The 13699-nt window shown below is 44.9% G+C and overlaps 1 protein-coding gene across 5 annotated transcripts in view; it reads left to right on the top strand.

Annotated features, from left to right (window-relative positions):
* The window catches only part of LOC139542713 (microtubule cross-linking factor 2-like), a 77999-nt gene extending 70336 nt beyond the window's left edge, over positions 1-7663 (top strand). For all 5 annotated transcript variants that reach the window (XM_071348481.1, XM_071348484.1, XM_071348482.1 and 2 more), the window contains 3 exons: positions 577-650; positions 765-2259; positions 2461-7663. In XM_071348481.1, coding sequence (XP_071204582.1) covers positions 577-650; positions 765-2259; positions 2461-2613 — 1722 coding nt within the window. In that variant the 3' untranslated portion in view covers positions 2614-7663. The remainder of the gene's footprint in view (positions 1-576; positions 651-764; positions 2260-2460) is intronic.
* Positions 7664-13699: the final 6036 nt, after the last annotated feature.

Raw genomic sequence — 13699 nt, 5'->3', positions numbered from 1 at the left:
CTCCCCTCTCCTCTTTCCTCCCCTCCTCTCTCCCCTCCCCTCTCTCCCTCCCCTCTCCTCTTCCCTCCCCTCCTCTCTCCCCTACCCTCTCTCCTTCCCCTCTCCTCTTTCCTCCCCTCCTCTCTCCCTCCCCTCTACTCTTCCCTCCTCTCCTCTCTCCCCTACCCTCTCTCCCTCCCCTCTCCTCTTTCCTCCCCTCCTCTCTCCCCTCCCCTCTCTCCCTCCCCTCTCCTCTTCCCTCCCCTCCTCTCTCCCCTACCCTCTCTCCCTCCCCTCTCCTCTTCCCTCCCCTCCTCTCTCCCCTACCCTCTCTCCCTCCCCTCTCCTCTTTCCTCCCTCCCCCCCTGAGAGGAAATATGTGTTTTTATGTGTGTGTGTGTGTGAGCTCATCTCCCTGTGAGCTGAAAGCTCCTGAGTCAGCATCATTACAGGGACAGCAAGGCCTTTGTCAGGGATAAATACTGTAACTCCTAGATGATGGCCACATCCTCATGTCCTCCATTAAACATTGCCTATAAAACTACCGGACTGGCTGGACAGGAAACAAAAAATGTCTCCTTGTTTTCTCCCTCACAGTCTCTGCACTACAAAACCACCCCTGAAACAAAAACTGCACTGGACGTTGTTACAAATGGAACCAATTTATCAAGGTAACATATGTATTTAATGTGCAAAAAGCTCTTTTTCAAAGATCATGAAAAATGTATAGTCATAGCTGAAAAATAAAACGATCATGTTTAGTGATATAATTTTTTTTCTATCAGTACCAAGTCCATCCCGTCCATGTTGGAGGGTCTGCTGGAGGCCTGTCCTTTCCTTCCGGGTCAGGAGGTCAACGGTACAGCCAATGAGGAGGGAGAGAAGGACCAGCCGAGCACCCAGGCCCCTTCCCTTCTAACCCACACAGACCCGGGTGACCTCACCAGGAAGAACTGGAAGTACCTGACCAATGAGATGGCTCTGATGGAGCAGGGTGATGCCCCCTTCAAGACGTGGGACTGCCCCAGCTCCCCCAGCAGTTTCCTGGACCTGGAGAGCATCCAGAGGAGCTACACGGCCCCCGACAAGACCGGCATCCGCATCTACTACAGCCCCCCTACCATGCGACGTATGGAGAGCCGGCTGGCCAAGGAGAAGCAGGACAAACCTCAAGCCCAGCAAGGCCACCTGTCTCGGGCTTCAACTCCCTCAGATGCTGTGGCCCTGGGGGGCCAACCTCCCTCCTCCTCCTCCTCTTCGTCCTATGACCAGTGGTTGAGCTCTCTGTCCAAGCAGCACAGGGACCTTCTGGAGAACAGCAGCGGTGGCGCGGGGGGGGCGCCCTTCCACGGCCTGGAGATCTCTGCCAACCTCTCGGATGACATGAAGGAGATGACCAACTGCGTACGCCAGGCCATCCGCTCCAGCTCTCTGGAGAGGAAGTGCAGCAAGGATGTGAGCAGCCAGACGGTGGGGGTGTCTAGCCGCTCCACCCAGACGGTCCAGTTTGTGAGCGTGGGGCTGCAGACGGATGGGCTCGGGTCTCGGGGGGTGGGGGGCTTCCACACCAAATCCTCCTGGTCCCTCCGGCCCTCGTCGTCGCTGGCCTCGGCCCGCTCGCGCCACATCTCCTCATCACTGGATAAGGTGCACAGCCGCATCGACAGGCCTTGCTGCTCACCCAAGTTCGGCTCCCCCAAGCTACAGCGACGCATTTCCGCCTCCTCCTCCAAGCTGGACGGAGGAGGATTGTCCTCGGCTTCTTCCAGAGACCGCAGCCTGTGGAACCTCCACCAGCGGTCCTCGACCTCCAGCGGCTCGGCCTGGGCCCGTTCCACCACCACCAGGGACAGCCCTGTGCTCAGCGGCCTCAACGATGGCCTGTCCAGCCTGTTCAGCGTGGTGGAACACTCCGGCAGCGTAGAGTCCCTGTGGAAGAGTGAGCCAGGGGCCAGCCCAGCCCGCCAGGCAGCAGGGAAGCCCTCTGGCCCTGGACCAGACACCGGAGCCCAGAAATACGGCCCCTTCCAGGAGTTTTTCAGGAACGTGTGCGGCCGGACCGGAACGACCATGCCCGGGGGAGGGGAGAGGGGGCAGAGGGAGGTGGGGGCCATGGATGAGCCCAAGCCTGAGTGCCTTTCCGGGGTTTCGCTGGTGGGGAACGACAGCGTCACCAAGATCGTCAACAAGAGGTTCATGAGACAGATGCCCAGGGAGGAATTGGGGGCCACTGCTAACGATCTCACTGCCAGGGACCTGACCTTGAGCTCCAGCATGGAGGTAGGTCTCACACATACTCACTCACACACAGAGACAGGGACAGATACTCACACAGAGACAGGGGTACACACATGCACGCACAAACACACATACACACATACAGGACATCATATCCAAGCAGATTATTTGAGCAGCTCTGTCTTTCATTGGATTGCATTATAACAATGTGTAATGTAATGTAATGTCTCCTCCCTGTCCCAGGATGCAGCGTGTGATTGCAACTCCCAGTCTCTTACATCCTGCTTCGCCCGGCCCTCCCGCTCGGCCACACGCCATTCACTGGGCCACTGCATGCACCGCTCTCAGGAGCCTCCCACGGCAACGGAGGAGAGAGTGGATGCAGGCAATGAGTGATGGATCAGAGAGAGCACAGACGTTCACACACACACACACACACACACACACATACTGCCTCACCAACACACTGCCACATAAGCTACAGTACTGTCACAAAACGTAGACACAAACATCTTGGCTACACCAACACACTGCTACATACATACTGTACATACACACAATCCCTCACAAACTGCCACACAGAACCACTGTCACATGCACACACACACACGTCTGGAATTGGAAATCAACCCAAGCAGCACATTCTAATGCCAAGGATATAGGAAGACCAGAATCTCCTAGGATTCCTCTTTGAGCACCAGAACCACTACCAACTACCAGCAGGACAACAACCTCACACACAACACACAAACTGGAACAGTAATGACACACTACTCCCTATATACTGCAGTATTTAGGGAATAGGGTGCTATTTTGCACGCAAACAGTTTGTGGAAACGACCACCTAGGAATTCAGACAGTCTTATATGATGTCAGAACCACAACACTCTACTTTACCCGGGAATTTTTGGAATTGCATAGGGAAAACACATACTGGGCTACTAGATTTCTACAAAGTGGATCTTCCCAACCGACAGGGATATGAGGTGGTTTGTTAGCTGCTCCCATTCCAAGTACCAATCCTATTCCCAGTCCAATTCCTAAGCCAGCACCAGTCCCTTCCCAAGCCAGCATTTGGAGAGCTCTGTCCAAACCTCCTCCCTAACACCAAGCAGAGGATTCTACTGGTGTGGACCACCTCTTGCCATTATCAACCAACAACCATAAAAAAACATCTCATCAACGTATGTTCATTTTTTATGTCAACTGCCTCCCTGTTGTTTTTCTGAAAGACTTTCATCCAATGAAGGGGTAGGACAATTACGTCCTTATGTTACGTATGATATGATGATCCTATGTTTTCTAAAGGTTGTTTGAATGTTTGTAATCTGCCTGTTGTTGGCACACATTGATAGGATGGTGGTTAAGACTCTGAGACCCTATGAGTTTTGTCTCTTGTGTGTACTATACTGTAGGATGTAGATGTATAAGAGGATCGAAACCCAGCTGTAAAGATTACTCCCTGCCAGGAAAAAACACAAACTTGTCCCATTTTGAGAGACAATGCATTCCTTTGTTACGTTACAATTCCAATTACACTCTGGCTAATCTGTTAACGTGTGAGTGTGTGTGCGTGCACTGTGTGTTTGTGAGTGTGAGAGACAGAATGCTCATTTTCAGCATTCTAGAATGCCTTTGCCACATTCCCATATAGTGAAGGCAGTTGTTGTTGCACAGTGTTTCTGCTTCATCCTCAGCCATCGACTGTCTGTGTTCCTGACCTCTTTTCTCCTGCTTTAAATGTAACAGGACACAATGTCCTCTACAGAAGGTTAGCGCCTTCCTTTTCTCATGTCACCACTGAAGTCTTGAGATATTGTACAGTACCAGTCAAAAGTTTGGACACACTACTCATTCAAGGGTTTTTCTTTATTTTTACTATTTTCTACATTGTAGAATAATAGTGAAGACATCAAAACTATGCAATAACACATATGGAATCATGTAGTAACCAAAAAAGTGTTAAACAAATCAAAATATATTTTAGATTCTTCAAAGTAGCCACCCTTTGCCTTGACAGCTTTGCACACTCTTGGCATTCTCTCAACCAGCTTAATGAGGAATGCTTTTCCAACAGTCTTGAAGGAGTTCCTACATATTCTGAGTGCTTGTTAGCTGCTTTTCCTTCATTCTGCGGTCCAACTCATCCCGGACCATCTCAATTGAGTTGAGGTCGGGTGATTGTGGAGGCCAGGTCATCTGATGCAGCACTCCATCACACTCCTTCTTGGTCAAATAGCCCTTAAACAGCCTGGATGTGTGTTGGGTCATTGTCCTGTTGAAAAACAAATGATAGTCCCAATAAGCGCAAACCAGATGGGTGGAAACCACACATGCGAAAATCATATGTTCACCTACTCTGCGTCTCACAAAGACACGGAGGTTGGAACCAAAAATCTCAAAGTTTGACTCATCAGACCAAAGTACAAATTTCCACCAGTCTAATGTCCAATGCTCGTGTTTCTTTGCCCAAGCAAGTCTCTTCTTTTTATTGGTGTCCTTTAGTAGTGGTTACTTTGCAGCAATTCGACCATGAAGGCCTGATTCACGCAATCTCCTCTGAACAGTTTATGTTGAGATGTGTCTATTACTTGAACCCCGTGATGCATTTATTTGGGCTGCAGTCTGAGGTGCAGTTAACTCTAATGAACGTATCCTCTGCAGCAGAGGTAACTCTGGGTCTTCCTTTCCTGTGGCGGTCCTCATGAGAGCCAGTTTCATCATAGCGTTTGATGGTTTTTCCGACTGCACTTGAAGAAACTTTCAAAGTTCTTGACATTTTCCAGATTGACTGACCTTCATGTCTTAAAGTAATGATGGACTGTCGTTTCTCTTTGCTTATTTGAGCTGTTCTTGCCATAATATGGACTTGGTCTTTTACCAAATAGGGCTATCTTCTGTATACCACCCCTACTTTGTCACAACACAACTGATTGGCTCAAACGCATTAAGAAGGAAAGAAATTCTACAAATTAACTTTTAACAAGGCACACCTGTTAATAGAAAAGCATTCCAGGTGACTACCTAATGAAGCTGGTTGAGAGAATGACAAAAGTGTGCAAAGCTGTCATCAAGGCAAAGGGTGGCTATTTTGAAGAATCTCAAATATAAAATATAATTTGATTTGTTTAACACTTTTTAGGTTACTATGTGTTATTTCAAAGTTTTGATGTCGTCACTATTATTCTACAATGTAGAAAATAGTAAAAATAAAGAAAAACCCTTGAATGAGTAGGTGTGTCCAAACCTTTGACTGGTACTGTATGTGTAATGTTTCTTATGAATAAACAACATTGTGAAAATGGAGAGAACAAAGGCCTCAGTTTTGAAGAGAGTTTGTTGTACCTTTATATTAAATCAGAGTCTGAGAAGTTGTCTAGTTAGATTTGGTGTATTCCATCTATTTCAGTGTCTCTCTAAGGTCTGATAGCTGTCAATCAGTCTGTTAATATGGTGACTGTTGTGGTGTTGACTTTGAAGTGCCTGTTAGACTAGGTCAGCGCGCACCAAACCGCACGTCAGAACAACAACCCAAGACCTTTTCAACGGACACCATTGTTCATGTAATAATTTTAGACACAAGGGAGATATAACCTGTACTCTTAAGTACATCATTCTGAAGTAACACACCATCAGCAACTCTTAAAAGCACAGAGAGAGAGCGAATGGTTTACTTTCTTTTGATACCAAGGAACTTTTTTCAGAGAAGTAAATTATTTTGATTTGTTTTTTATAAATGTTTATATATGTTTGTTTTTCTCTCGGATTGCAATGGTGCTGGACTAATAGTGCAGATTCTGTTATTTTAAAAAGTGCTTTTTACAAGGCTTTTATGTAAGAAAAATGACTCAGCTTTGCTATATTGGCACATAGTATTCTATTTAAATGGCTATTGGTTAGGAGTCAGTCCCTGGCAGGTGCCTTAATGATGAGCATGTCACTGTCGTAAAAATGGATTTAGCCGCTACCCCTGAGAGCCTCACTGATCATGTAACAGGCACATACACACACCACTCTCTCTCGCTCTCTCAGTCTCTCTCAGTCTCTCTCTTTCCCTCCCTAGAAGCTGAGTTAGCATGGGCAGTCAGCAGGCTCTTTTGTGTGTTTCTTCTTGTTGTAAGAAGGAAATGATGACTCGTCTCTTTAAATAGGGCATTACAGTAGCAGGCCTCTCAAAGTCTTTAAATGTACTTGTGGTTCAAACCCACAGTTTCTCACAGGCCCAGCCATCCAACCACTGACAAGCATGATTCCAGTCCACACAGACAGACTTAACTGGTCTGGTTCCTCCTGCCTTTGATAAAAGCTGCTGCCATACCCGTTACGCTACCTCCCTGGCCTCCTCTGCCCTTTGACCTGGAAGAACTAAATGCAAGGCTGTCACTTGTACCTAACTACCTGCCCGAGACCCACCATGTTTGTTGTGTTGTCAGTAAGAACCTTTCTAAAATAAAAATTTATCGGTGAGCAGCAGCAGTTAGCAAAACACAATAAAGTGTTATACAGTATCCAAAACCACTTTGCTGTTCTACGTTCCTAAAACAAGTAACTGAGCACATGAATGGAAGTGAAGTCATAATTATGTACATTTTAAAAGGGAATTGAAAATATGATGATATGCTTCTTCTTAATACACTTCGGGTTTTATGTTTACAGTAAAGGTCTTTCCTATTGTTTTTTAAATAGTTTCGGTCTAATATAGCCTTTCTACCTGTCTGTCAGGTACATATGTTAGGCTCCTCCCCCTCAGGTAACAGTAGCTGGTCACACAGCAGGTAGCCAATGACAGGAGAGAGCCTTGGTTCAGTCTAAAGCAACGGTCCAATCACAGAGAGAGATACTGCTAGGCATGAGAGGGCAATGCCACTGTACCATGTCATTGTTCATCTATCCTTAAGCAAACTGCATGATATCACCTCCCCATCCACACTGTCCACTGTCACATCACAATGCCTAGCAATATGTACATGAATTAGCTTACGCTTTTAATAATATTAGCTAAATTATTACTGAAAGATTGCCTGTATATTCGCTTTATATATTTCCTTTCTTTCTAATACATTGACTCTTGGGAAAAAGAGAATGCAATGACTGAAAATGAAACAAAAAAATCATTGCTTGTATTGTTACTTGAAAAGGATACATCAAAATATTATTTGTACTCTTTCTATCCTGCGTAGAGAATAAAGCTGAATGTCTACTGTAGCTATGAGCTGACTGTTGAAGTATGTAGCTCTCTCCCTTTCTACAGACACTATGTCTTTGTACATAGACTCATTTAAAAAAAGAAAGATAAGAAGAAATGGAACGGGATTTAGATTTTTAGGGGGTTTTGGGGTTGTTCTTTTCCAACCATGTACCCTGTTCAGCTGAGATCTCATTTCCTTCTGTTTGTCATATAGACCACAAATAAATGTTTGTTGAAAATAAAGAATCTATTCTCTCATCATTGGGTTTTTATATTATTCTTGAATTAACACATTTGTACATGTTTGTGGGTTTGGTATTTGGGAGAGAGACCGAAGTCAGTGTCTTTCTGTGTCCTTTCTCTTTCTCTCACAGTCTTAATATACAGCCCAGCTGTCCCTGTACACTATCTCTGGGCTGACTAGGCAGCTGCGTAGAGAAATTATGAAACATTGAGCAACACATACAAGCGGAGAGAGAGAGGCGGGAGAGAAAAAAGAGAGAGGCCAGAGATGGGAGACGGGGGAATACAGTGGAGAGTGAGGAGTGAGAGAGGAGCTAGAAATGGCTAAGAGGAAGAGAGCGGTTTTCCACAGTGAATCTGAAACATAGTTCTCAGCTGTTTGTCCATCACATACCATCTTGTTGTTTGTATCCTCTAGCGTTCTAACAGAGGCGTGAGGGTCTGCTTGAGGCCACTGCTGTGTCTGTCTCACAGGCTGCTCTCTGTCCAATCTGTTACACTTGACTGATGTCATCGGAGGGGAACTGAAGTTAGGGGGTTTGGGGGGAAGGGGGAGTGGTTATAGGGATGGCAAATGATCCAGTTGGCTTTACGTCGTTGAAAACACATGGGATTTGAGTATAGTTTCATTTTTTTTCTCTCTCCTTTTAAAACAAAACAAGTATGGGCTTGAATGTGCTGCCAGCTGGCCTGCTGGCTGGTGGACCGACAGGAAATTACCTCACCACAGCATGAAAGACTTCCTGTTAGGGTAGAGGTGACACTTTATCATCAGAGGGTTAAATAAATCACAGTGTTATTACAGTGCATTCGGAATGTATTCAGAACCCTTGACTTTCTCCACATTTTGTTACATTACAGCCTTGTTCTAAAATGGATGAAAAAAAAAATCTCATCTACACACAATAACCCATAATAACAAAACAAAAACAGTTGTTTTGCCTTTTGTAAAAAATATTTTAAAAATTTAAGAAAATGAAATATTACATTTACATAAGTATTCAGACCCTTTACTCAGTACTTTGTTGAAGCGCCTTTGGCAGCAATTACAGCTTGGAGTCTTCTTGGCTATGACGCTACCAGCATGGTACACCTGTATTTGGGGAGTTTCTCCCATTCTTCTCTGCAGATCCTCTCAACCTCTGTCAGGTTGGATGAGGAGTGTTGATGCAAAGCTATTTTCAGGTCTCTCCAAGATTACATTTACATTTAAGTCATTTAGCAGACGCTCTTATCCAGAGCGACTTACAAATTGGAAAGTTCATACATATTCATCCTGGTCCCCCCGTGGGGAATGAACCCACAACCCTGGCGTTGCAAGCGCCATGCTCTACCAACTGAGCCACACGGGACCAAGATGTTCAATTGGGTTCAAGTCCGGGCTCTGGCTGGGCCACACAAGGACATTCTGATGGTTGTCCTTCTGAAAGGTTCTCCCATCTCCACAGAGGAACTCTGGAGATCTGTCAGAGTGAACATTCGGTTCTTGGCAACCTCCCTGACCAAGGCCCTTCTCCCCCGATTGCTCAGTTTGGCCAGGCGGCCTGCTCTAGGAAGAGTCTTGGTGGATCCAAACCTCTTCCATTTAAGAATGATGAAGCCCACTGTGTTTTTGGGGATCGTCAATGCTGCAGACTTTTTTTGGTATCCTTCCCCAGATCTGTACTTTGACACAATCCTGTCTACGGACAATTACTTCGACCTACAGGAATTTATGGTGCTTTCAAGACAACTGGGAACTCTGAAAAAACAGGGTCAAATCATGACAACTGGGAGTGATCTTCAGGTCGGAGTTCTAGAAAGAAGCCAGAGTTACCAAGTTGGATGACCATTCAAAGCGTATTTTCCCAGTCGGAGCTAGATTTTTTCCCCAGAGTTCCCAGTTGTCTTGAACTCACTGAAGTCTGAGATTTCCCAGTTCAGAGGTTCCAGTTCTTTTGAATGTGGCAGAAGTCATGCTGGATTGACAGCATGGCCAATGTTGAATGTTTATCCTTTTAAGCTTGGAAAAGATACCCTTAAACCCAGACTTGGACCACATACCAACCCCTACGCCCCTGCTATTTTTCGCTGGCTGCCCCACCACTACAGAAAGCACTGAGCTAGGCTGAAACGCCTGCATTTTGGAGCTGCCTTACTCAAGAAAGCAAAAAAGAGACCATGTTTGTATGCTGCTTTATTAACTAGATTATTATTATTTGTTTTCATTGTTTCCAAACCGATATGTGACACATTTTTTTAAATAGCTAAACAGGTGGCTCTGCCCCACCTGCCCTGAATGACGGGCAGGTTAATACCTCCTCACCCCTGTTCTACTATCTTCAGATGACATGTCTTCTACGCCTCCACCTCACCACTTAAACATTCACCTGATGTGATCATTTCACTTAGACCACATACTACAGGGCTGTGCAAGTCTGTTATGATGCACTTGTACAGTAGATAACATTTCTAGAACAAAATAAAGTGGCTGTGTCAGAAGGTTTGATGTGGAAAGACAAGGGAGATCATAAATGATTATCGCAGGAAACAAAAAAAGGTGGACTTAAATTAAACAGACAATTTAGCCCATGGACTTTACATAGATACTTGCATAGATTTACCGATGTATGGAAGCCCCAATGTTATGTTATGCCTGCTGCTGCTGCTGTGTCAGGGGATCTGCATGTCCAAGTGCTTTGGGCTGAAATATTGATCTGATGCCTGAAAGTGTCTGCTCGAAACCTTGATATGTGTTAGAATAGGTCAAAATGGACGGGAGGGAAAGAGGTTATCTCAACCTGGCTCTCGGTGCTGTAAGTACCAGGGATATTCTCTCCCATATCAGGGAAGATGAGGGAAGACAATGAAGGATGGATCGACTCCTGATCTCGCTACGCCTCCTTCTCCATAGGAAATACAGATCTTCCCATCTTAAGGTTGGATGCCACCCATTTATAGTTTCTCAATTGCTTAGACTATAAGGGCACAAGGCGAGACCCAAATGCAAACACAGGAGGCAGATGGTTGAGCTCCGATATTTATTACACCAAAAGGGGTAGGCAAAAGGCAGGTCGGGGACATGCGATAGTTCATAAACCAGGTCAAGTAATTCTTCCAACAATTGTTTACAGATTATTTCACTTATAATTCACTGTATCACAATTTCAGTGGGTCAGAAGTTTACATATACTAAGTTGACTGTGCCTTTAAACAGCTTGGAAAATTCCAGAAAATAATGTCATGGCTTTAGATGCTTCTGATAGGCTAATTGACATAATGTGAGTCAATTGGAGGTGTACCTGTGGATGTATTTCAAGGCCTAACTTCAGACTCAGTGCCTCTTTGCTTGACATCATGGGGAAAGGAAAAGAAATCAGCCAAGACCTCAGAAGAAAAATAGTTCATCCTTGGGAGCATTTTCCAAAAGCCTGAAGGTACCACGTTCATCTGTACAAACAGTAGGAAGCAAGTATAAACACCATGGGACCACGCAGCCGTCATACCGCTCAGGAAGGAGACGCGTTCTGTCTCCTAGAGAGGAACGTACGTTGGTGCGAAAAGTGCAAATCAATCCCAGAACAACAGCAAAGGACCTTGTGAAGATGCTGGCGGAAACAGGTACAAAAGTATCTATATCCACAGTAAAACGAGTCCTATATCGACATAACCTGCAAGGCCGCTCAGCAAGGAAGAAGAAACTGCTCAAAAACCGCCATAAAAAAGCCAGACTACGGTTTGCAACTGCACATGGGGACAAAGATTGTACTTTTTGGAGAAATGTCCTCTGGTCTGATGAAACAAAAATAGAACTGTTTGGCCATAATGACCATCATTATGTTTGGAGGAAAAAGGGGGAGGCTTGCAAGCCGAAGAACACCATCCCAACCGTGAAGCATGGGGGTGGTAGAATTATGTTGTGGGGGTGCTTTGCTGCAGAAGGGACTGGTGCACTTCACAAAATAGATGGCATCATGAGGTAGGAAAATTGTGGATATATTGAAGCAACATCAAGACATCAGTCAGGAAGTTGAAGCTTGGTCGCAAATGGGTCTTCCAAATGGACAATGACCCCAAGCATACTTCCAAAGTTGTGGCAAAATGGCTTAAGGACAACAAAGTCAAGGTATTGGAGTGACCATCACAAAGCCCTGACCTCAATCCTATAGAAAATATGTGGGCAGATCTGAAAAAGTGTGTGCGAGCAAGGAGGCTTACAAAGCTGACTCAGTTACACCAGGTCTGTCAGGAGGAATGGGCCAAAATTCACCCAACTTATTGTGGGAAGCTTGTGGAAGGCTACCTGAAATGTTTGACCCAAGTTGAACAATTTACAGGCAATGCTACCAAATACTAATTGAGTGTATGTAAACTTCTGACCCACTGGGAATGTGACGAAAGAAATAAAAGCTGAAATAAATCATTCTCTCTACTATTATTCTGACATTTCACATTCTTAAAATAAAGTGGTGATCTTAACTGACCTAAGACCGGGAATTTTTACTAGGATTAAATGAAAAACTGAGTTTTAAATGTATTTGGCTAAGGTGTATGTAAACCTCTGACTTCAACTGTATTGGAATCATTGCTCCTTAACTCTGTTTGAATTCCCTTCAAAAGGCACACGGTACAGCTGTTTTGTCCTTATGTGGTTCTTCTGAACGATCCGGTCAATGGTGGAAATGCTGATGCTGTCAATTCCTTGGAAGACAACCTGGTCTTCAACTATTTGGGTTTGAATTTCCTTCAAACGGATGGCATTATTGGCAATCACCATATTCACTAGGGCAGTCTCCTGCTCAGCTGTGAGAGGTCTCCGCCTACCTCCAATAGATGGCCGCCTCTCAGTTCTGCAAAAATGTAATTTGACCATTACTGGCCTATGGTCATCCATTACTGTGGTAAAAACTACACTGAGTACAAAGTGGAGATTCAGTCCATATGCACTACAACATTACATTTATCATAGTAACAACAAGGCAAATGACCTGTTTTCCCTTCTGAAAGTACGGACAATGGATGAACCGTGTAACGACTTAGGTTGTGTTGCACTAGCTGTCCAGCTTCTCTCATAGTCCTCCCATGTATGAACACATGATGAACTAGTGTGGCACGGATTTCATCTGAGATTACTTGTCTTTGTTGTCTTGCAGCTTCGGCATTGTTAGGATCCATTGTTCCAAAGCACATGGACATGCCTCTCGGCCCAATTATTGATCCTGCAATTCTGATTGGTGTGTTAACTATTTTGAAGCTTAGTGTTTGCACCTGGAGAAAGGTGTGCTCTTTGAGTTTAGGTTGTGATGTCTTGAGTTAATTATATTGAGAGCATGGCATTATTATGAATGAATATATAGTGCAATTAAGGATTTGTTTGGCCACTTTTGAGTAAGGTTTTGCAGAAAGAGTTTTGAATATTGAAACGTGTGAAAACAGGTGAATAGTGTTTACGGTTATGGGAAATGTGTGTGTTTTTGGGAATGACATAATAAGGGTATGGGTTTTTGTGCTACAGGAACCAGTTTTTGTGTTTAAGCAAACGAGAAAAACTGTAATGAGGAATTCCTGTATGAAAATATGAAAACTATACATTATTTCTCAACCTCACAGAAGGGGTGGTCTTAAAAGCCCTCATCAGAGGGCGGCAGCTGTGTCACAATGAGCTCTTTAATTCAACAACTAAGGATGGGGAGGGAAGAGCGATTGTTAGGAGGAGTGAGAGAGAGAGGGGAGAAAGAGAGGGGGGAGAAAGTGAGAGATGGGGCAGTCATCATCGATTCTCTTTAATGAACATAGATTCAAGGTCTCCAGATCCCAAATCCCATAACGCTCCTCTATTTAAGGCCTGCTCTGAGAAAATGCCTGCCTTAGCAAAGCTTGGACTGGGACTGCACACTGTACACTACACACTACACAACAGCAATAAGCAATCTCACCATAAACTTGTGGTCCAAGGCCCAAATCTCCCTCACACCAATCAATGGGGTGAGAGGCCACTGGTCAGGGTTAACTTTTTAACTACCCCCTCCTCTCTATTTCACATGCATATGGCCCACTATACTATGCATGAAC

Source organism: Salvelinus alpinus, chromosome 17 (genome assembly GCF_045679555.1).
Source record: "Salvelinus alpinus chromosome 17, SLU_Salpinus.1, whole genome shotgun sequence".
In the NCBI taxonomy this organism is placed as follows: Eukaryota; Metazoa; Chordata; class Actinopteri; order Salmoniformes; family Salmonidae; genus Salvelinus; species Salvelinus alpinus.
Note: the sequence above shows the minus strand (reverse complement) of the source record. Positions and strands in the feature narration are given on the sequence as shown.